This window comes from Sceloporus undulatus, chromosome 1, assembly GCF_019175285.1.
Source record: "Sceloporus undulatus isolate JIND9_A2432 ecotype Alabama chromosome 1, SceUnd_v1.1, whole genome shotgun sequence".
In the NCBI taxonomy this organism is placed as follows: Eukaryota; Metazoa; Chordata; class Lepidosauria; order Squamata; family Phrynosomatidae; genus Sceloporus; species Sceloporus undulatus.
This window is the reverse complement of record NC_056522.1, coordinates 306121650-306146514: the sequence shown is the minus strand read 5'-3', so window position 1 is coordinate 306146514 and position 24865 is coordinate 306121650. Positions and strand designations below refer to the sequence as shown.

At 42.1% G+C, this 24865-nt stretch overlaps 1 protein-coding gene across 2 annotated transcripts in view; it reads left to right on the top strand.

The window, feature by feature from the left end:
• Window positions 1-15037, top strand: part of SYT13 (synaptotagmin 13) — a 38138-nt gene extending 23101 nt beyond the window's left edge. For both annotated transcript variants that reach the window (XM_042438065.1, XM_042438871.1), the window contains exons 4-6: window positions 1856-2169; window positions 10125-10254; window positions 12384-15037. In XM_042438065.1, coding sequence (XP_042293999.1) covers window positions 1856-2169; window positions 10125-10254; window positions 12384-12688 — 749 coding nt within the window. In that variant the 3' untranslated portion in view covers window positions 12689-15037. The remainder of the gene's footprint in view (window positions 1-1855; window positions 2170-10124; window positions 10255-12383) is intronic.
• Window positions 15038-24865: the final 9828 nt, after the last annotated feature.

Genomic DNA, 24865 nt, shown 5'->3' with positions numbered 1-24865 from the left:
GTGTCGTGTCTTTTTAGATAGTAAGCCTGAGGGCAAGGAACTGTCTAATTAAAAATAATAATTGTAAGTTGCTCTGATAGCTTTTAGTACTGAAGAGTGGGGTATAAATACTATAATAAATAAAATAATAAATAATAAGATGTAGCCTTAACCCCAATCATGGGCAATCCAAAGTAGAGTAGACCCACCAAATCAACGAAAACTCAGCAAATCATCATTTTTGTTGGTTCATTGATTCAATGAGTTTACTATAGTTAGTCTTAACAATTAAAGTTATGCCATGTAATTAATTTATATCACATTTGTTACTATCTTATTTTACCCATTAAAAACTCCACAAGTCACATAATTAATGCACTTTTCTTGCACATGGCATACAGATGTTGAGAAGTTTAGTGATGGATCAACAGTGTTAACAAACCAGCTTCAGATTTGAAACTCTTAAGCTGTACTTTACTGGATCAGATGTAATGGGAAAATGTAGAGATAATGCATGGACATACAGCAAATTCATGATCATGATGAATTGTGTTTCTTACATCCTGACTGGACCTAGGAGTTTATCGCATGCACTTTTTAGCCCGATCCAGAGACAGAACAGGATTGGTCTGGAACAGAGGGAAACAGGTTTTATCACACACAAAATTGTTGCTATGCTGCCCTCTGACCATCACCTGTCCCCCAGCCACACTTCTCTCAGTGATTTTGGTGGTACAGAAGCTTTCTGTACCACCAAAATTGGCTGGTAGAGCACAGCTGAGGGATGGGTGATGGTCAGGTAGCAGCGCAGCAGCAATTTTGTATGCGATAAAATCTGTTTTGCCCTGTTCCAGCCCAATCCTGTCCAGTTCCCGGATCGGGCTGAAAAATGCATGCGATAAACTAGGAGCCCAAATTCAACTGGGATTTTAATTTTGTACCCAGATTATCAATGTTCAAGTCTAACATAGTTCATTGGATGATACTAGCTCTCTCATTACAAGTTACAAGTTAACATAATGATGTTTTGAAGCTACCATAAACTTAGATATGAATATCACTAATTGCAAGCTGCTGCTGTTATTCTCATCTGCACAAATCCTAAAGCAATTTGCAACACCGTAAAACAATATACTGTAATTCAATAAAAACACAAGTATACAACATAAGCAAGAGTTCCAAATAGATTGTGGGGTGGGGGTGGGGTGATAAAGGTACAGGTTAAGTCCCCCTTACCAGGACTTTCAAAAACCAAAATATTCCAAAATCCAAAATTGTCCAGATGGGTAGCTGAGATAGTGACACCTTTGCTTTCTGATGGTTCAGTGTACACAAACTTGGTTTCATGCATAAAAAATATTAAAAATAATGTATATAAAATTACTTCTAGGCTATGTGTGTAAGGTGCATACAAAACATAAATGAATTTCATGTTTAGACTTGGGTCCCATCTCCAACATATCTCATTATGTATATGCAAATATTCCAAAATCTGAAAAACTGCAAATTTCAAAATACTTCTGGTCCCAAGCATTTTGGATAAAGGAGATTCAACCTATAAAAAGTGCTTTCAATAATCACTTCAAATACTGTAGCACTGAGGCCTGATGGACCCCAGAGGGGCGAGCAATGACCTTCCCATCTGCTTCTGTCTCACCAAGATGTGTCTGGTTCCTTTTACAGGCCATTAGAATCCAATTACTGGAAGCCCCCTCCCCTACCCTAGATTTGCCCACTATGCTTTGTATAAAGACAAATTTAAATCTTTTGTTTTATCATTTACACAGAGATGCTGAATTTTAAAAAAAATGGAAGTGTATATACTGGTACTAGATTTAAATACAAGCTGAGATTCCTTTCTTTTATGATCCTATAGTTATATATGAAACCACAACAGGAGACCAGAACAATGGCTGTGATTGCTACATCCTAGGCAGTTTGGTGAGCAAGTCTGGCACTACAGAAGCCCAGACGGTGCTGAAAAAGAAGCAGCCCCATGTGGTCTGGGAGGATGCTCTGCTGTTTCCAGTCAAAGAGGAGGAGTTACCAGAGGGGACGTTGACTCTCACCTTGAGAAACTGTGACAAGTTCTCTCGGCATAGCATTGTTGGGGAAGTTAAGCCAAGGCTGGCAAATGTGGGGGAGCCATATGGAACAGTGCAGTCTGAGAAGATGAAAGCCTTGGACAAGGTATCCTATCATTTCATTTAGTGTTTACTGTGAGTGTGTAGGGTGTGTGTGTGCTTTAGCATGCATACCCTCCAAATATCCCAGTTTCAAGGGACAGAGCCAGTTAATTCTTTGTCATCCCATTTCTCTCAGCTACTTTTAAAATGTCCTGGTTTCTGTCTCCTCCTCCCTGCTTCCCTTTCCCCCTTTGTTTATTTCTAATGTTGCAAATTGAGTTGGAATTTCTGAAGTAATTTGCACCCAGTTAACTCAGAAGGAGGGAAGGGAGAGGAGGGAGTAGAGACTAAACTCATTACATAAATTTCAGGGTTTCTTGTCTTTGCAACTGGTGTTTTATGTGTTTTCCTGCATTAATAACTTTTGCCCTTTTGGTGCCTAGCCATGCCTTCTTGCTCATACTCTCAGCCACACGTATCTCAGTTTGAAATGCTGGAAGGTATGCAGTCTACCATTTCAGCTAAGCGACCCACCCTGCTTCAGCCATGGGTCATCCCTGGATGCAGCCACTGTGTGGGTGGGGTTTAATATTTATATAGCTGCCTCAAAGATATTCTGCTAATTGAGGCAGAGCAGCAAATAGTGTCCCTTCTTCCATTCACCCAAGTCAATATGCAAACAGTATACTGTACCTAAATCAGAAATCTCTGCAAGCATCTCTCTCCATTGCTGGCAACAATTCAAGGACTGACTGGCCTTTCATAACACCCCAAATTGCTAGGGGAGGAAAAAAGAAGAAATTACAAGAGCTAACTCAAAATTAAAAGAAAACAATATGTTAAGTCAGAAATAGATAAATAAAGCTTACTACTGTATTTTAAATAATGTATATCTGAAAGGCATCAGATAAATTTACACAAATTAAATTAAAAAAGTAAATCATATATGTTATAAATACTTAATGCATATGATATTGTGTGGCGCATGAGAGGCATGGAATCCTATGAAAGTGAAGGCACCAGGCATAAATGTTAATTGCCATAGGAATACAATAACAAGCAATGTGAATCAAATCAATCCATTAAAAAGCCAGATGCATCTTGATGTTTTCCATCTTCGTCAGTGGCTCAGGTTTGTTAGATGAAATCTTCATAGTCTTGTCAAAAGTTTGAATCAAATAATTAGAAATTATTCATGCAGTACAAAAGCCTCTTGCCTTCACCAGTCACAGCTGGCGACAAGCTTAGCCACTGAAGAAGGAGACATTGTCACTGGACTCCTATGAATAGAATCATAGAATCATAGAGTTGGAAGAGACCACTAGGGCCATCCAGTCCAACCCCCTGCCATGCAGGAAATCTGCCATGCAGGAATAGTATGATATTTATCTGATGAGGTTCATATGCATAGGTTATGTCTCCCACAACAAACCTGTTTATATATCCAAATTGTATTTACTTTTTGACAGAATTTGTATAGATTTATCTGATATTTCTATTTGTTGTTTACACTGTATATATAAAAAGTTTCAGTAGTTTTATTTATCCACCCCAGTTCTTCTGGGGTGGATGTGGGGGCCACTTCATTCTGGGGTGGATGTTAGGCCACTTCATTCTGCCTAATTCTATCTGCATGTATAATACTAAACCAAACTGAGGATATCATTTCAATATTTTTGACTCCTGAATCCATTTTTCTCCACAGCCACAATTGGAAGATAATTCTTGAATCCTTGGACATCACTACCACTGAACTTTTCTTGTAGGCCACGCAGGGAAAAAGATTGCCGAGTACTTTATGAGTGTAAAGTGGATGCACAATAGGGCTCTAACACTCTGGTTATAATTAATTATTACAAGCTCCCAACTTAGTTTCCACTCCACTCACTGATGTGCAGTAGGACAATTAAAATAAGTAAAGGGCCAACCAATATATATTATTCATTCCTTCACTGCCTTGTCATGAGCCTGTCTCTCCTTCCCTCCCTTCTCTCTCTTAGCCTAAAGTACTTCATAGGTTCTGAAGATAATGATCATACCCCTGCCATGCAGGAATACACAGTCAAAGTACCCCCAACAGATGGAACGATGTGTGGCATCAAGACGCCCTGAGAGTGGAGTCAGGGTGTTCAGTGTCAGGACGCTGCGCCCCGACTCTGCCCACAGGCTGGCACAAAGTGCCAGTCTTTATAGAGCCTGAGTCTTATGAGGGGCAAGTGAGGCAGTTGTGGATGTTTAGCTTGGCAAAGACTGACTGCTGATCTGATAGTTATTGTCAAATATCTGAAAGGATGTAATGTATACGATGGAGGAAGCATGTCTTCTGCTGCTCAGAAACTAGAACATGAACCAGAGAATTAAAGTTACAAGATAAGAGGTTCTATTTGATCATTAGGATGCACAACTTTACTGTAAGAACTGTTCAACAGTGAGATGGACTGTCTCAGTGTGTGTGTGTGCATGTGCATGTTTGTATTTCCCTTCTTTGGATAAACAGTGGTTGGATAGGCATCTTTCAGGAGTGCTTTAGTTACATATTCTGACATGGGGTGGGTGGAGTGGGGTGTTGCATTAGATAGTCTCTTCCAGCTCTAAGATTCTATGAAGAAAGTGAAGAAATGTGCCCAGGTGAGATAGGTGAGGTTGAGAGCTGTGATTGAATACCATTCAATGAGCTTTTTTGGCTGAGTGATTATGTAAAGGCAATGTATAAAATAAACAAGAAGCCTGAAGAAGCAGCTCTATGAATTTCTCAAAAATAAGTGGGAAGCTTGGAACAGAAAGTATGGTAGTCTAAGGGCACTTTCTCAGCCTGGCAAAATAATGTTGGGATTGCCACGACGAGGGACTGCCACTTGCCACGTCGTCCTGGGTCAGTTGATCCTCCTCCTGGAGGAGAGTTAGCAGGTGGCTAATTGCACCCCTGAAACAGGTGGTCGCTGTCAATTTAGCAGATGGTCTCCAGGAACACAGAATAACACAAATGCCAAGAATCTGCCTGCACAAAATTAGTACAAGAGATGATAGCCAATTATAGTGTGAGGCTGATGGTAAAGTTTCTTCCACACCACAGCCACCCACATGCACTTCAGTGAGGCAGAAATTCTGCTTCAAACCTGAACAGAGCAGGTTAACAGCTCTGTGTGTTGTGCCCCAGTTTTTGCTGCAGAAGATATGCATAGAAAGCTGGGTTTGCGTCATTGGGGACCTGAGAGAGAGGCAGCCATTGCACAGTGAGCCGAAACAGAAATCTTGAATCATTAATCAAGAGCTAGGGATAGGAAAGAGCGAGAGGGAGATGATCAGAGAGAGAAAGAGGCACAGTTATTGTCAGTGAATCTCCGAGAACAAGCTTGTTAGGATTTGTTGAAAGCCTCAGATGTCCTTGAACAACAGCATGACTGTTTAAAAAATGCCAGCTCTGATTTCTTTGTAATTCTCATGTGGAAACCTAGAGGTGAGCTCATAGCTGACCTACTAAGGCCATCAATTACATTTGTGCTGGTTCAAAACAATGCTTGCCATGTCATAAAAACAGCAAACATCACAACTGTGAAAGGTTACTTTTGTATTCCTTCCTCTTTGCTTATATAAAGGATGTTGAAGGTATAATTCCATGACATCAACATGCCTTTGAAGTAAGGCATAAAGATGGCTCACTGGTCATGCACATCAATGTAGGCTCATTTGCTTAACTCAGATTAGACAAGAATCCATTGTGTCACGAGACAAAGCAGCTGGCTCAGCAAGTGGACTCTGAGGCAGCAGAGTGGGAGAAAGACAGCTAGATCCATGGGGCACATTCTGTGTAATTTCTCAAACCAGAGCTGGCCCAAGATATTTTGTAGCCTGAGGCAATGGACAGAATTGCTCACTTGCACATAAACATGAACATATTCCATGACAGTGGCATCTTATATCAGTATTTAGGAGAGGACATAATCTTTCACTGCACCTACACGTCTCAAGGAGCACGGATGATACATGGCATATGCCACACTATTCTGTAATCTAACATTTTACCACCATTCTTTGGCACTTCCCAGCAAGTGCTATCTGAGACATCCACCTCAATTTGTCTAATGGTAGGGCTAGCTATAGCCCAGCTTCAGACAAGCACTGCTATCCAATCGTCCCAAGATAAATAAATGAGAACTTCTCTGAGGTGTATGCAGGAGAACTTTCTGGTTGGTTCTGCTCCAGTTCAAATAATGGAAGGGGAAAGATTTTCTTTGGATTTTCTAGTTCAGTACCAAAATGTCTTGGCTCAGTCTTACAACTAATCTAATATAATTGGCAATCACATCCACAGATTAGCACTGATGAGACACGGAAGCATATAAGAGAGCAGATAGTAAATTCATCTTCCTGCTGTTTTCCTGACTAATCACTTAACTAAGGCAAGAACAACTGGAGGCATTTCAAAACTAGCTCAAAATATTAAAACAACTTTCTTTGACACTACTACTTCCAATATCCATGTGATTCCTCAGGACCTTGTGCCTCTTCTTCACCCATCCTTTTTGTTCAGATTTATTATCCATATATTTATACCTATTACTTGCTAACTAGGTAGTTCTCCTGTGGCACAGGTCTCTCCAAGCTCAGACTATTCAGTATTCACATCCAGTCAGGGAAGCAGACATTTTGAATGTCAGCAACCACTCTGAATTTCCCCACATTTCAAAATGCAACACCTCAGAACAGTTTCCTTCCCCCTGGGAAAACAAAACAATGGCCACACCAGTTTCCCCCCAATAATTCACCTTTCCTTGACAACTGAAACAAAGCAATTAATTTAAGATAGGTCAAATGGTAGAGAAATTGCTTTTATTTGCATGAATCCTTTGCCTGTATATTGTCTTTAACAATATACCAAGAAAGTTTCTTGTCCAAAGGAATGGGCCCATATGTACATATCAGTGATGGAAGCATCCTTCATTTCTCAATGCAACAAAATATTTTTTTTCCTTTCAAAATGCTGCTCTAGACAATTGCCTAGAAGTGTTCCATATGCAATTTATACAAGTTTGGAGATGTGTCACCAATATTCTGAACTCCCACTGAAGACATGAAAAACCTTGACACTGATTTTCCATTTTGAGTTTCCCTGGGGTTGCTAGGCTTTCTAAAGCTGTATGAAGCTGAAGTGATTGGAGACAGATAAAGGTTGCCTGGCAGCTAAGATTTTAAAGAGAGTGCATCTGCTACCTCAGTGAAGGAAACACGATGGTCCCCATCTACACCTTCCAGCCAAGTGAGAAAAAAATTGTTATGAAATATTTATAGCTTTCTGAATATGGATGGCAGGCCACATTTTTGCAAGATATATTTTCTGTTGAATGGATATAGATTTGGGTTTGTTGTTCAGACATTTGTGCAGGGCAGTTTGAATGAAAAGACAATTTATTAATGAAAAACAATTTAAATTGTTGTTTGAAGCCTACTGCATTGCTTGTGTTTGTTCCAGTCTTTGTTCATATACAAAAAACAAAACCCCACAGGTAGAATAATAGATTTGGAAGGAACCCCAAGGGCCAACTGGTCTAACCATTTGCCATGAATGAATACACAATTAAAGCATTCCTGAGAGATGCCTTTCCAACCTCTGTTTAAAGACCTCTAAAGGTGAAGAGTCCGCCATCCTTCAAGGCAGTATTCTACTGTTGAACAGCTTTTTTTCCCCATGGGGTTCTTCGAAAGGAGATTGGTGTCATTTTGGATACATATGGATCACTGTTCAAAGAATGAGTTTGCTGTTAATCTAAAGCAGGGGTAGGCAACTGACAGGGGCTAGAGGACTGAACTTGTTTCCTAGCAGACTTTAGGAGGCTGATCCCATTTTTCCCTCGGTTTTCTGTTTTGGTATATATATGGTACTGGCACTTTGTCCTCTGAAGATTGTACTTGTCCCTCTCTCCATACCAAAACAATAGTTCTCTGCATGATTCTCCCGGAGATTTCTGACTTCACTTGCTGATATGTTGTTATGATAAATAACAAATTACTAGGAGGGATTGTAGCAACAACTTTATCTCCAAATTAGCCTGCTGTAAAAAAGAAACCTGGGATGAAAAAGCTATCAGGGATGGCTTTTTGTGTGTAATAACTCTTAGCTTATCTCTGAGATGTGTATGTGTATGCCTCCAAGTCACCTGTTGACTTACGGTGACCCCATGAATTTCACAGAATTTTCTTAGGCAAGGAATATCCAGAGGTGGTTTCTGACTGCCTTCCTCTGAAATATATTCTTTTGTAGTTAATCCAAATACTAACCAGCCCTGACCCTGTTTATCTTCCAAGATCAGATGGGATATGATATCCTTAGGCTCTGTTCAGCTCTGATACTGATAACAGATTCTCAGGCTGAAATGAACTCAGAAGTGCATTTTCTCTTATTTCTAAGGCATAGCCTGCTTTCTGAGCCACCTTTTTGCATATGGGTGGATCCACCTGGTAGATCTCAGGGTCCTAGAAACAGTGTAAACATGAAGTCTGCCCCTCCCCTCTATGGTGAAATCTTATGTGACCAAGAACAATGTCCCAAGAGATGATATTCTCTGCTCCAATACAGATTTGATCTCAGAGGTGGAGATCTAATCTCAGATCCCTCTGCTTTTATGAAAATAGCCGCAACTCTCTGCACCCCCCCCCCCCCGACATTAGAAGATGAAAAATGGGGTGGATAGCTGTGTTGGATAGGTGGATTGGAGAAGGTGCTGGATGTATAGTATCCTAAAACCTCTCCCAATATAGGTGAAAATTAGACCAGCTCAGGAACTGGTCTAAATATTTCCCTTCTTAGCAAGCAATGAAAAGATACTAGGGTGTTTGGTGTTGTTTTGATTTTAAATGGAGTGAATGAGAAGAAAGCAGGAGTCTAGCAGGTCTCAGGAAATGTCAACCTTTCAATAGGATTTCCCTGCTTGTGGATGTTATCAGACAAGGGAAATTGGAAGTATAATCCAAGGGCAATCCGAACGCAACCATGGGATTTAATGTTATTGCATGATAGACTACCACATGCAATTTTGGGCAATGGGAAGTCAGTCCGAAGGCAATCATGGGGTTTCACGTTATTCCATGAGAGGTGATCACACAGAATTTTGGGCAATAGCAAGCTATTTTCGGGCAATGGAAAGTCAGTTTGAATGCAATTCAAATTCATATAAATTTGCTGAACTAGCGAATTCACGTGAATGTGTTCTGGCCCCACTTTCTTTTCATTCGAAATTAAGAGAAATTCCTTCCGTGTGATAAACTCCAATAAAATTTAAAATGCAGTATCTTTTGGATACTATTTTCTCCCAATACCACTTAGCTAGTATGGCCAGTAGCAATGATAGCTGGGGAGATTTTGAGAGGTATAGTTCAAGAGGCTATTTCTTCTAATAAGCAGCTCCTTGGCATTCAGCATCCAATGTGTTCATGACTAACGCAGGTATATAATTCTCAATTTTTTGATAAAAGGTTGTACAGTTGGCCCTCCATAACCATGGATTTTGCATCTTCAGGTTCAATGATCAATGGCTTGAAAATATTTTTTTTAATTTCCAAAATCCAACCTTGCTTTTGCCATTTTATATAAGGGACATCATTTTACTATGCCACTGTATATAATTAGCATCCACTAATTTTGGTATCCATGGGGGGGGGGGGTCCAGAAACCAAACCCCAGTGTATATCAAGGGTCCACTATAATCTAGAAGCTAGGCATGTGCAAGAATTCCATTTCATTTTGCAACCCCTTTCATTTTTGTTGTTAAAAACATAATTCCTCTGAGTTAACAATTGTCTGTTATCAAGGAAAAAGAAAAGCAATAACACTCAGTAATGGGAGAGAAGTAGTGTGAATGGAACTTTCAACTTCCTCAAGCAAAACAAAGTAGTGATAAAGTCATGGAGATTTGTTATGTTTTAAAGTCCTTTGAATCTTCTCTTATCTCTCACACTCTTCCACATGGACGAAAGTTGAAGACATATGGTGATTCCTTTCCTATTTGTGTTATCCGGTTGCAGGAGCCAGATGCAGGCTATGGAGAAGTTCTTCTTTCTGTCAGTTATCTGCCTGCGGCAAACCGTCTACTTGTTGTACTCATAAAAGCCAAGAATCTCCATTCTAAACAGTTAAAAGAGCTCCTTGGAAAGGGTGAGTAAGAAATATGTGCATCTTAAGAGAATGCAACCAAAAGAAAATGATTTTTTTTAATGCTATGTCAACTGCCGCAAATTTCATTAATAAATGCATATTGGATATACTGTATATGTATGTTATGGTAAATATCAGATGCTCAGAGCTATACTATACATGATGGAACTGTCATTCATGCTTTTTCCTTATTCCTGTATGACTCAGTGTGATTAACAGTATAAGATTCTGCATGTTTTTGCACAGGTCCCCACATCTACTGAAGTGGGCTTCAGTCCATGAAAGGTTATACCCCAAGATTCTTCATTAGATTTGTTGCAACAGATTTACTTGAACCTGTGCTTTTGAGACCTCCAGCTCCTTGTTTTACTATATATATATCAATGGGACAAATACCTAAAAACAACCAGTGTCCATTACAGTCCCATTTAGCCCTTAGTGATTATTGACATCTACCAGTAATTGTTGAGATTTTAGAGCTTTATTTTAAAAATTGGGAGTAACTGGAAGTTACTTCTCGTTTTGGAAAAAAAAAAGCACCTCCTTGGGGTTCAAAACATCTCATGATGGACCTATCAAAGTTGTCTCCACACATTTTAGGGAGCGTGAGAGTCCTTTTTTTGGTTAACAGAATGCAAGAACAAGAGAGAGGGAGAGGGAGAGAGAGAGAAAGTGAGAGAGACTGGGCAGCTATTTTGTATATTATGTTAATTATTTTAATTATGCAAATTACTCAAATTTTATCTCCCTTGCCTCACATCCTCCCTTGTGGTGCACCCCTCCCTTGCTTCATGGACTAACATCCTTTGCTAACTTCCTTCATGTCTGAAATTTCAGGGCAGACTTCTTTCTTGCAGGAAAAAAATTTGACTGCACAGTGCCTCCATATTTTGCCCCATATCTTGGGTTCTACAGGATCCAGAAACCTTCCTTTAAAAGAAAGAAAGAAAGAAAGAAAGAAAGCAAAACTTTGGAGTCTAGGACAAAGATAGTTGAACAGGCACTAGCGGGCATGCCTAGAATCTGGGTAAAGCTTGCTATCCTGGTGATATTGCAACCTCAGACATAGAAGAAGTGGAGATGGTGAGGGGAGCGACTATAAGTTGACCTCATGTAGAAGTTGAGGGCACGTTTTACGGCTGAAATTATGGATTTTGATATGACTCATGGACAAGTCAAGGGTAAAACTTAGGAGCATATAGCAAAGGATCTGAAGTCGTGATGGCGAACCTATGGCCATTTCCCCTGACCTGCAACCGGGGGGGGGGGAGTGGAGGAGGAAGAAGCATGTGCCTATTCCTCCTCTCTTCTGACCCTTCCCAGCCTCCAGCCACCTCTTCAGAGGCAGCTGAAGACCGGAAATGGCACTGGAAGAGGAGGAGGAGGAAGAGGCATGCACCTGTCCCTCCTCCTCCCTTCCGACCCTCCCTCTGGAAGCATCTGGAGCCCAGGGATGGTGCAGGTGAAGGAGGAGGAAGAGGTGCATGCCTGTTCCTCTTCTTCCTCCCAGCCTCCCTGGGCCTTCAACTGTCTCTGGAGAGGCAGATAAAGGCCTGGGAGGGCGGGGGAAGAAGTCCCACCCCTGGAAGGTGGAAGTCCTGTCCCCCCCGGAGAGTGGATGTCCCACCCCCAGAAGGCGGAAGTCCTGTGCCTGGCACCGGATTGCACCCAGTGACAGAAGACCTTTTAGTTTGGGCACGTGGCCCCTAAATGGTTTGCTATCTCCGATCTAAAGGATGGAGCAGAACAAAACAATGTCAAAGAACTTACCAAATTCCAGCAGACATAGCTGGCTGGCTGGCTGGCTGGCTGGCTGAGAGAGTAAGAGGGGATCAGTGCTTCCAGAACAGATTATACTCTTCTCTTTCACCAGGGGATGGTTCCTTCTTTTAAATAAGAGTTAAGATATAATACTTACATTGATCCATGGATAAGTCGACTCAAGTTTTTTGGGTCAAACTTTTGACCTAAATTTCTAGACATAAGCCTGAATATATACAGTACTTTGTACACATGCTATAGTTTGCTCATCTGCACCCCACTTTTGGGAAGTCAGGAGAGCATGTCAGAGAATGCTAATATCTGAAGGTCAGCCCTCAAATAACCTAGTTTTATTCCTCTCTCTGCAGACATATCTGTGAAAGTGACACTGAAACACCAGGCCCTGAAACTGAAAAAGAAGCAGACGAAGCGTGCAAAACACAAGATCAACCCAGTTTGGAATGAGATGATTATGTTTGAGGTGCCCCATGACCTGCTCTGTGCCTCCAGTGTGGAGTTGGAGATGTTAAGTCAGGATGGTGATGGGCAAAACCACTTACTGGGCAAGTGCAGTCTTGGCCTGCATGCCACTGGCACAGAAAAGAGTCACTGGGAGGAGATGCTGAGGAATCCCAGAAAGCAGATTGCTATGTGGCATCAACTTCACATGTAACTAAGGAGGTAGAAATACTGGTCAGCTCTTGCTCACTAGACTGATGTCAGTGCTGGGGGAATATAAGAGCTTTTTCAATATCCCCCAAAACCTGAATCAGATCCATTCACATGATCAAGCACAACTCTTGTACTATTGATGTTGTCCCTGTTTCCTTCTAAAAGAATTCTTTATACATAGGCTAAGCAAAGTGTGGAATGGTTCACTGATCCATGGTAATTCCTGGTTTGGTTGCACAATCATATTCCCACTTTTTTTTAGGTTTTTGCACCTAGAATAAAATGTATTTATTTATTTTACTAATTTATATATTATTTCTGATAAGCGAATTGAAAGGTAAGTTGAAAGTGATTCCAGACATTAAGAGGTGTCTTAGTCATTCTTTAGGAACTTTTTAGTGCTGATGAAAACATTTTGCACTGGAACACCTGGAGGAAGAGTTGGATGGGAAGTATCAAGCGTTGAGTTTGACCAAACATTTCACAAGACACAAAGATCCTGCTGAATATTCATTTTTTAACTTCAGGCATAATTAGAACAAACAGCAGGCTTCACTTTACCAAATATCTAATTTTAAATTAAAAGCAAAAATATGTCGGTTATTTAGCTAGTCATTAGCCAGCTTCCCAGCTGATAAACAATCTCTATCCTCAGCTTCACCCATAGTGCTGCCTAACCCAGTACTATAAAGTGTATGCAAAATATATGGCTAGCAAACATGGCAGGACCTCAGATCCTGACAGACAGAGAGGTATATGGCAGATGAGAAAAGCAAAATCACTAAACCTTTAGATTAATTTTTTTATTTGTATCCTGCTCTACAGCATAAGATTTATGAGAGGTTTACAGTAAAATCAAATGAAATTGTTCAAAGCAACATAAGATTTGCAACACACACACACACACACACACTTTCAAAATCGCTTGGAGGGTCCAGATCCTGTCTTATCTTGGAATCTAAGCAAGATCAAGCCTTGTTAGTACTTGGATGATGATTGCCAAGGAGGACCAGGTGCTGGAGGATATAGTTCAGAAGAAGGCAATGGCAAAACAATTAACGATTCCTTGCTTAAGAAAATTCATCGGGTTATAAATCATAATTCATAAATCAGTGTGCAAGCTCATTTAAACAGTTTCAAAATTTAGAACAGTTCAAAACCATGTGCATGTACAGATTTGGATGAAAGCATTAGGTTCCAAAGGCTTTAATTTAAAAGCCACATTTTATCAGAATGCCAGAATGATACCAGACCTAGCACCAGTTGAGACTCCAAGGGGAGGTCATTCAGTAACCAGATGTCACAGCTTAGCAGGCCCTCTCCCATATCCTCACATTCTGTAGTCTTTCCATTGGTGGAACATGGAAGAGGTTCCTTCCAACAGATCTCAATTCTCAGGCAATCTTATACAGTGGTCCCTTGCCTTATGTGGGGATCTGTTCCGGACCCCGCCGCATAAGGCAAGTTCCGCCTATGCTCAAGTCCCATTGAGGATAATGGGGCTTGTGTATGCAGCGGCAGGGCGGTGCAAATGCTGTGGCATGCACATTATTCATTGAATGGTGTGGGGCTTCCAGCATAAACTGGAAGCCGCATAAAATATGTATAGGGATATAAGACTACTGAAGCATGAAATAAGACAACAAATGCTCCATGACTTCTATTGCACTATTTTCCGTATTAGAAGTCAGTGCTGTGCAAACTGTAGGGATTGCTTGTTGGATATTCTATCTAGCTTAAGAGTTAGTAAATATATGGTTATAAGAGAGATAAAGTGATTGTCAGCAGTCTCTGTAGCTCAGTCCTTTCTTAAACAGGGATTTGTCAATTTTTGTTTGTTTATTGGTTGCACTTATTCTCAGCTTGTCTTTTGGAAAACCTGCGAATCCAGACTTGTTTAGCTTCATCCATGGTGCAGAAACAGGTGTGCCTAAATAATACATTGTTCTTCCCCAGTAATACAAAAATGTTTCCTATGTCTCTGTAGCAGCAGAGGGAGAGCGGTTAACAACGGCCAAAGCATACAGGACATAGGTAGGGTCCATGTAAGTGACCACCATAGACCATTTAATTTATTAGTTATGTGTGGTTCAGAATTTGGAAAAGTTATATTTAGACAATAGTTCTCATGATCCCCTGCTTAATGTAGCCAATGACCAGGAGATTCTGGGTGTTGTAGATCTGCCCTGTCTTAATTGACTTGCGATTTCCTTCCTGGCTTGAAAAGGCCACCTCTTGGCCTAAGACAGTTCCCTCAAACATGACAAAATTGCACCTCCAACCCATCCTAGAGCAGTGGTTCTCAACCTTCCTAATGCCATGACTCTTTAATACAGTTCCTCATGTTGTGACCCGCAACCATAAAATTATTTTTGTCTCGGTTCCTAAGACCATCAGTAATATGTGTTTTCTGATAGTCTTAGGCAATGTTTGACTCCCAAAGGGGTCGTGCCGCACAGGTTCAGAACCGCTGCCCTAGAGAGTGGGATGGGCTTGTTGAGTTATTGTTTCAAAGTAAAATAAAATAAAATTGGGGTCAGAGGGTTTGGCAAGGAAGGATGCAGCTTTCCAAGGTTTGAAGGGGGAGTAATTCATTCCACAATCATTGGCAATTACTCATCTCTGGGCCAGAAAGTCATCCAACTGTCCCAGTTTGGCAGGGATAGTGCCAACTGATCCTGTTATCTCACTTTTTCAGCTGCTTTGAAAATATCCCAGTTCCCTCCTCCTTCTCCTCTTCCTCCTCCTCACTTCCATCCTGTTTACTTCAATTGCTGGAAAATGAGTTTAGCATGCAAAAATGCTCTGTACTCTTTTTAACTAAGCAGAGGGAAAAAGAAGAGGAGGGAAAAATCTTGCCCTTCCCAGGAGTCTCAGGCAAAAGCAAACTGCTGCACCCTCTCCTAGAATCTGTGCTTTTCCTTATTAATACTTGCTACTATAACCATACTCTGATGATATTATGATTTTTATTCTATGTTATAGTATACTTATCTCATCATCACAATCAGTTTCAGCTTTTAGACCATCAATGATTTAGTTTCCACTTAAGAATCTAGGAATCAGTCAGGGGTCATTTAATAATGTGGTACATCCCTAACAATGTTGTATTCTGTAATTATGCTTCTCTAATTGTGTTATCTATAGCAATTTCAGTTAGATGTTTTATCAGTCCATTTGAAATTGCCCCTAGAGGACTTATCAGTTCTGGAACTACATTTGTTTTATTTTCCCAGAAGCACTGAATCTGAATTTTTAGCTCTTAATATTTCATAATCATTTCCCTCTCTACCAATAATCCAAGCTTTTTTACTCAGCCATAATTATGTCTGACATATTATGTTCTCGTTGGCGGGTTACAGACCACCAAAAAATACGTATAGAATACATATTAGGGTTAGGAAGGGACGGTGCTTCCGCACCCCCCTAACCCTAGTATGTATTCCATACGTACAACATGACGGCGCCCTTTCCACATGGGGGCTGCCATGTTTACGTATCGGACGCATAGCGTCCAGATGTGTCGCGGAGCCTATGACGTCGCGAATACGCCAGCGGCACCTCGCGACGTCATAGAGGCGCTGCAAGAAGGAGCTCCATTTTTGAGCTCCTTTTTTGCTCCGCACGGGAACCGCACGGTGTGGCTGCTATGGCTCCCTCGCGGAGCAGGCGGCGGCGGCGGTCTGTAACCCGCCATTGTTTGTCAGTTTATTTCAGTGTGTGATCTTGCAGCAGGACAACAATGAACAGAAAAACAACATCAGTTAAAACACTCGTCAATTTCAAACGACAAATTACATATATACATATTAAAATGATCCATGCTTAAAATTAATCATTTAAAATAGATAATTTAAAAATCAACTGGATGGATAAGCCTGCCAGAAGCGACTGGTCTTCAATTCTGTTTTAAATTCAGGCAGCATATTTAGCTGCCAAATCTCTCCTGGCAAGGTCATTCTACCATATGTGGGTGGCTGAAGAAAATGTCCTTTGGCTGCCAGTTGCCAATCTAGTCGTGGCTGACTAGAATAAATGTCCTCTAGAGGACCTGAGCATACAGGGCAGATGGGAGGAGGCAATCCTGCAGGTACCCTGGGCCCAAACCATGTAGGGGTTTAAAGGTAATAACCCACACTTTGTACCTTGCCTGGAAACTAACTGGCAGCCAGTGGAGTGATTTTAATATTAGTGTAATATGATTGCTCCTGGATGTCCCAGCAATCAATCTGGCTGGCATGTTTTGAATTAGCTGAAGTTTCTGGACTTGGTACAGAGGTAGCCCATGCATTGCACAGTGCAGAAGTCAAGCCTTGAGGTTATCAATGGATATGCTACTACCTTTAGGTCCTCCAGCTGTAGGTAGAGGCACAGCTGGCATATCAGCAAAAGCTGATAGTAAGCACTCCTGGCCATCACATCTATATCAGCTAATATTTGGAGAAACAGATCCAGAAGCACCCCCAAGTGCAAAAACAGTCTTTCGGGGGAGTGTAACCCCATCCAGGACTGGTCAACACACTTCCAAACCTAGGTTAGGACCTTTGACAGTAAGCCTCACTGTCTTGTCTGAATTTGTTTTTCCTCATCCAGGCCATTACCTAGAATCATAGAATCGTAGAGTTGAAAGAGACCTCAAGGGCCATCCAGTCCAACCCCCTGCCATGCAGGAAATCCCAATCAAAGCATACCCAACAGATGGCCATCCAGCTTCTGCTTAAAGACCTCCAAAGAAGAAGACTCCATTACACTCTGAGGGGATGTGTTCCAATGTCAAACAGCCCTTACTGTCAGGAAGTTCCTCCTAATGTTGAGGTGGAATCACCTTTCCTGCAGCTTGCATCCATTGATCCGGGCCCTGTTCTCTGGAGCAGCAGAAAACAAGCTTCCTCCCTCCTGAATATGACATCCCTTCAAATATTTAATCAGGGCTATCATATCATCTTTTAACCTTCTTTTTTCCAGGCTAAACATCCCCAGCTCCCTAAGTCATTCCTCATAGGACATGGTTTCCAGACCCTTCACCATTTTGATCGCCCTCCTTTGGACATATTCCAATTTCTCAATGTCCTTTTTGAATTGTGGTGCCCAGAACTGGACACAATATTCCAGGTGGGGCCTGACCAAAGCAGAATATAGTGGCACTATTACTTCTCTTGATCTAGACACTATACTTTTATTGATGCAGCCTAAAATTGCATTGGCTTTTTAGCTACCGCATCACACTGTTGACTCATGTTCAACTTGTGGTCTACATGGACTCCTAGATCCCTTTCACATGTAGTCTCATTCAGCCAGGTGTCCTCCATCCCATATCTTTGCATTTCATTTTTCTGCCCTAAGTGCAGTACTTTACATTTCTCCGTGTTGAATTTCATTTTGTTAGTTTTGGCCCAGGTTTCTAGTCTATTCAGGTCATTTTGAATTTTGATCCTGTCCTCTGGAGGATTAGCTATTCCTCCTAATTTGGTCTCATCTGCAAATTTGATGAGTATGCCCCCAATTCTGTCATCCAAGTCATTGATAAAGATGTTGAACAGCACTGGCCCCGGGAAAGACGCCTGTGGGACCCTACTGGTCACTTCTCTCCAGGATGAAAGGAGCCATTGTTGAGCACCATTTGGCTTCGGCCAGTCAACCAATTACAAATCCATGTAACAGTTACCTTGTCTAGCCCACATTTTACAAGCTTGTTTGCAAGAATGTCATGGGAAACCTTGTCAAAGGCCTTACTGAAATCAAGATATACTATATCCACAGCATTCCCTTCATCTACCAAGCTGGTAATTTTAAGAAAGAAAGAGATAAGGTTTGTCTGGCATGACGTGTTTCTCTGAAACCCATGTTGACTTTTTGTGATTATGGCATTGGTTTCTAGATGTTCACAGACTCTCTGTTTAATGATCTGCTCTAGAATCTTTTGTGGTATTTAGGTAAGACTAACTGGACAATAATTGTTGGGGTCCTCTTTTTTCCCCTTTTGAAGATGGGGACAATGTTTGCCCTCCTCCAGTCTGCTGGGATTTCTCCTGTTTTCCAGGAGTTTTCAAATATGATTGCCAATGGCTCCGATATTACATTTGCCAGTTCTTCTAGTACCCTTGGATGTAGTTCATCTGGTCCTGGAGACTTAAATTCATTTAGATTAACAAGGTACTCCTGTACTATCTCTTTACTTATTCTATGCTGAAATTCCCCTTTTCTGTCCTCTGCTCCATTATCCTCAGGTTGAGCACCCTTTTCCTTTTCTGAGAAGACTGAGGCAAAGAAGGTGTTGAGTAATTTTGCCTTTTCTCTGTCCCCTGTTAACATTTTGCCATCTTCTCCACGTAGTGGCTCTACCATTTCCTTCTTCTTCCTTTTGCTGCGGACATATCCAAAAAACCCCTTTTTGTTGTCTTTAACCTCCCTAGCAAGCCTGTGTGACATTCTTCCAGCTTTCAGCCTCCTGTGTATGTGAAGTGACATCCTCCACCCCAGCAACTTCCTCTGCATGGTACTCGTCCAAGACCGTTGGTTCCATTCTGTCCAGGAAATCCTCTTGCTCCCTAATATGCTGAAGTGTAGCTACTCTGGACTTTAGCTGCTGGACATTCTCCTCCAGGAGTGCTACCAACTTGCACTTGGTGCATGTGAAGTTCTCCACTTCTGTAGGCAAGAAATCAAACATCCCACAAGTGTTGCAGGTGACTGCAGCAGTTCCCTCAGTGTCCATACTGAGAGGTCTTTAGTAATCACTGAAACAGGACTGTGGGCTTCCTCCTCAAAAAATCCTCTGGTAAACACCAATGTTAAGGGCCCTGATGACCTGGCTTTTTCACCAGTCTCTGGCAGTGAGCTCAATCTACTGGGAATATAACTTTATAGGAATGTCCTGGCTGCTAGCTTACACTTAAAGGCAAGGTTCTGACTCAAGTTTTGCTCCTAACCCGATGCCACTGGTGTAGATTTGTTTGGATTAAAAAAAATCAAAAATGAAAAATTGCGTGCCTAACGGCACGTGGCTCTAAGAGGAGTTATATAGAGCTAGTCTGTTAACTTCGTCCCCTAGTGACTCACAGATGTATTCATCTTCCAGGTATTCATTCAGAGGAGACACGCTGTCCTTAGCTGAGGCTGTTTTTGAAGGCTTGGAGAAATATATTTGGGTGTCATCAGCATACTGATACACCCTACCCCATGCCTCTGGATGATCTTCCCCAGTGATTTCATGTAGACATTGAATATTATTGGGGATAGGATGGCACCTTGTGGTATGCCACATAACAGCTCCTTTTTTGAGGAGCACTATCCCCAAGCATCACAATCTGGAACCTGCCTGAGAGATAGGACCAGAACCACTGAAGTACAGTGTCTCTGATTGCCAGCTCCCCAGGCTTTCCAGAAGGATTGACCATAGTATCAAATGCCACTGAGAAGTCCAAAATCACCAACAGGGACACATTCCCCCTGTCAATGCTCAGGCGAAGATCATCCATTAAGATGACCATAACAGTCTCAACTCTGTATCCTGCTCTGAAGCTGGTTTGAAATGGATCTAGTTAATTTGTATCATCCAAGACTGTCTGGAGCTGGAAGGCAACTGCTCTCTTAATCACCTTATTCCCACCTTCTCCCATGTTCCCACCAGACATGCCAATGAAAGTAGTAGGACTGAGAGAAGGCGTCAAGCCCAGGCAGATTACAGCTCCCACTGAGGCATGGATCACAGTAGTTGCAGGGAAAATCTTCTGGTTTTCATGTCACAACATGGTGTAGGTGGTGCATCCACTCTGGGTTTTAATCTGCACTTTAAAATAAGCTATCCAAGGTGCCAAATCCTGTCAGCCCCACCCCCCAAATAGGTTGAGCTATTTAAAATTCACAGTTACAACTAAATTCCAGAGCAGATTCATCATCCAACTGACATGGGAACCCCTCACCATCACATCTTTTTGAGCAATAATACTGCATAAGGCATATACAGTTGTGATCTAGCTACTGGATGAGCACTGCAGTTTGATACACCATCTTTCCTGTGTAAGCTCATCCTGTGAGACCTTGGTACTGCATTAATTCTTCATCTAAATATTTGCATAGTAATATACTGACAATTGCTTTTCCTATTGCTTTAGCTGGGAGCACTAAGATGGGAGATTAATTGGCATCATTATGTTTGCTTCAAAAGAAAATAGAGAGAAGAGCTCTGGAAATCCAATTGCTAGAGTCATTCCCTGAAAAAAGATAGGTGCAATACAGAGGCAGAGAGACCTTCATTTACTTCTTCATGTTTCAGTTTTTAATTCCTATGAAGAACAAGTAAATAACAGATACATCTTCTAAATGAATCACTGTGATGTAGAAGCTGTTAGTATCAGACCTAGAATATATGAATCTGCTGAATAGATTACAGTTGACCCTCCATTTTTGCGGGGGATCCATTCCAGACCCCTCCTGCGAAAATGAAGGCTCACACTTATTCAATCGCGACAGGCTTGAATGGGGCATGCCCATGGGCGCATGCGCCATTGCAAATAGTGGAGGTCATATCTGCACATTAGGAGGGGTGACTGTATTATAAGCATGATTACTTCTAAAAGTGCAAATTTATTGGGGATTTTTGAGGGGGGTAGTCACAAAGGGAAACGAAAAGGCTGTCCTTCCATTAAAAAAAGAAATGCAATTGTCCAACATGCCCGGAAAGACCACCTGCTGGGGGACATGTGTGCAGACCTCATCCAAATTATTTCTATTCTTTGAAATGAGAGATTGCTTTACTGCCAATCTTTCTTGTGGAGCAATTCAGTTGTTATTATTATTATTATTAACCTTTATTTATAAAGCGCTGTAAGTTTACACAGCGCTGTACATCAATTTTTTTAGTCAGACGGTTCCCTGCCCTCAGGCTTACAATCTAAAAGACACGACACAAAAGGAGAAGGGAGTGGTGGTGGGGAATAGGATCAGGTCCAGCAGATCTTTTCCACCTCCGAGGCCTGGACCAAGGCAGATGGACTGGAGGAAGGGCTTGGCTTCTTGATGGATGGTTAGAAGGAGGCTTCCTGGGTCAGAGAGGGGCTCACCTCTGGGAATGCTTCTCTAAACAATATAGTCTTTAATTCAGTTTTGAAACTGGGCAGAGAAGTGATGAGGTGTGCATGTGGGGGAAGAAGGTTCCAGGAGTAAGGGGCAGCAAGCGAGAAGGGACGAATTCGGGAGGGGGCAGTGGTAGTCCTACATTGTGACAGGAGACCCTGACTACCAGAGCGGAGGGTGCGAGTAGGAATGTAAGGAGAAAGAAGGTCAGATAAGTAAGGAGGGGCCAACCCATGGAGGGCTTTGAAAGTCAGTAACAAAAGCTTGTACCGGATGCGAAAGGGGAAGGGGAGCCAATGAAGGGAGGAGAAAAGAGGAGAAACATGGTCAAAGCGGCGAGCGGATGTGACAATACGGGCAGCTGAATACTGGACAGAGATTAAAGGATGGAGGTGTGAAAGAGGAAGCCCTGTTAGAAGGAGGTTACAATAATCTAGTCGCGAAACCACTAGGGCATGGACTAGAGTCTTGGCAGTAGAGATTGAGAGGAATGGACGGATCTTGGCAATGTTGTGGAGAAAGAATCTACAGGTCTTTGCAGTGGCCTGGATCTGGGGAATAAATGACAGAGAAGAGTCAAAAATGAAGCCAAGACTGCGGGCTTGATGAACCGGTTGAATAGAAGTGTCGTCGACAGAAACAGAAAAGGAATAATGAAGGGTGGGTTTAGGTGGAAAGACGAGAAGCTCAGTCTTAGACATGTTGAGCTTCAAGCGCCAAAGCCGCATCCACTGAGAGATGGCAGTCAGACAAGAAGAAACTTGCTGTTCAAGCCCCGTCGAAAGGTCAGGGGTGGAGAGATACAGCTGAATGTCGTCGGCATACAAATGATAGGAGAAACCAAAAGAACTGATGAGTTTACCTAGAGACAGTGTGTATAGAGAGAACAGAAGGGGACCCAAGACAGAGCCCTGGGGAACTCCAACAGATAGGGGAACAGAGGATGAAGTCTGACCACCTGTGACCACTGCAAAAGATCTATCTGACAAGTAAGATTTAAACCAGTCGAGAGCAGAGTCGGCGAACCCAAGGTCAGAAAGTAAATCGACCAGGAGACAGTGATCAACAGTGTCAAAAGCTGCAGACAAATCGAGAAGAATGAGAATAGAGTAGAGGCCGTTTGCCTTGGCCCGCAAGAGATCATTTGAGATCTTGGTGAGGGCTGTCTCTGTAGAGTGCCGTGGGCGGAAGCCAGATTGGAAGGGGTCTAGGATGGAGTTGGCTTCAAGAAACTTAATACAGCGAGAATAAACGACCCGTTCTAGGACCTTAGAAAGAAAAGGAAGAAGAGAAATTGGATGATAGCTAGACAAAGAAGAGGGGTTGAGAGAGGGTTTCTTCAGAATTGGGGAAACGAGAGCATGTTTGAAGTCAGAAGGGAAAGAACCCAAAGAGAGAGAGAGATTAAAGATATAGAGGAGCGAGGGCAGAAGAGAAGGGGCTATAGAGATTAGGAGACAGGAGGGAATAGGATCAAGAGAACAGGTAGTTGGTTTGGAAGAATTTAGCAGCTTAGAGAGTTCATCTAGAGAAACAGGGGGAAACACAGAGAGTTTATTAGTAGAAGGTACCAGGAGGTTAGTGGTAAGGGGCAAGTCGGGAGGAACTATTTCAGATCGAATAGTAGTGACTTTTGTGATGAAGTAGTTGGCGAAGTCAGTGGGGGAAAAAGATGAGAAGACAGGGGGAGAGGAAGGTTTGAGTAGTGTATTGAAGCAGGAGAACAAACGCTGCGGGCGCCTCTCATTAGCGCAGATCAGTGATTTAAAATAGTTCTGTTTTGCCATAGACAGAGCGCGTGAAAAAGATAAAAGGATGAATTTATAATGAATGAAATCGGCAGGTTCCCTAGACTTTTTCCAAAGACGTTCAGCCGCTCGAGAGCAGGACCGGAGGTACCTGATAGTGGGAGTGAGCCAGGGCTGAGGCCTAGTCATGGGGGAAGACACACGTACAGATACAGGAGCAAAGCTGTCAAGAGTTGAAGAAAGAGTGGAATTAAATAAAGACATTGCTGAATCAGCAGAGTCCCCAAGATCAAGAGAAGAGAGAGATGAATTCAAAGTCTGACTGAGATGGTCAGAGTTAACAGACTGAAGGTCGTGGAAATGGCGCTGGATAGTACGACGAGGAGGTGGGATATAAGTAAGAGTAAAAGAAATTAAATGATGATCAGACAATGGAAAATCAGATGCCAGGTAGTCGGAAATGACACACTTAGCAGCAAGAATTAGGTCGAGACAGTGACCAGAGGAATGGGTTGAGGAGTTAGAATGAGGCTGAAGGCCAAAAGAAGCAAACAGGGATCTAAGGCGAGATGAAGAAGGATTGTTGGGATTGTCAAGGTGAATATTAAAGTCACCTAGGATTAGAGAAGGGACTGTATCAGATAGAAAAAACGTCAGCCAAGATTCAAAGTCAGATAGGAATTGGGTAGCAGAACCAGGAGGGCGATAGATGACAGCAACCCAGAGCTGTAAAGGAAAAAAGAGTCGAATACAGTGAGACTCGAATGAAGAGAAACAATAGCTGGGGGGAAAGAGAGAACTTGAAACTGGCAGGAATTGGACAATAGTATACCGACCCCTCCTCCTCGACCCTCAGGGCGGCTTGAGTGAGTGAATGAGAGACCGCCAAAAGAAAGGGCAGCGGAGGTGGCAGTATCATGGGCCGGGAGCCAGGTTTCAGTAAGAGCGAGAAGGTTAAATGATCTAGAGAGAAAAAGATCATGGACAGCAGTCGCTTTCGGAGCAACAGAGCGACAGTTCCAGAGTGAACAGAGGAATGGAAGCTGGGAGATAGGAAGAGGTCGAATAGGTATCAAGTTAGGAGAGATGCGTGGAGCCATGGGAGGAAAGGATTTAGTAAGCGATAATCAAAAGAAGAAAATATAACAATGACAAAAGTAGCAATATAATAGCCAACTGTACTTGGTAATATTGCCTAAATATCACAAGGCACAAGGGATTTAATAGAGAAGGAAGGGGTGGGATTGGAAGCCTTTGCTCAAGGTCCCAGCTGCTGAGAGTGATGGAAGGAGAGATGGCTGATGGATGCAGGGAAGGAAAGCTCTATCCTTTGAAGCAGGCCCGATAGATCCGAC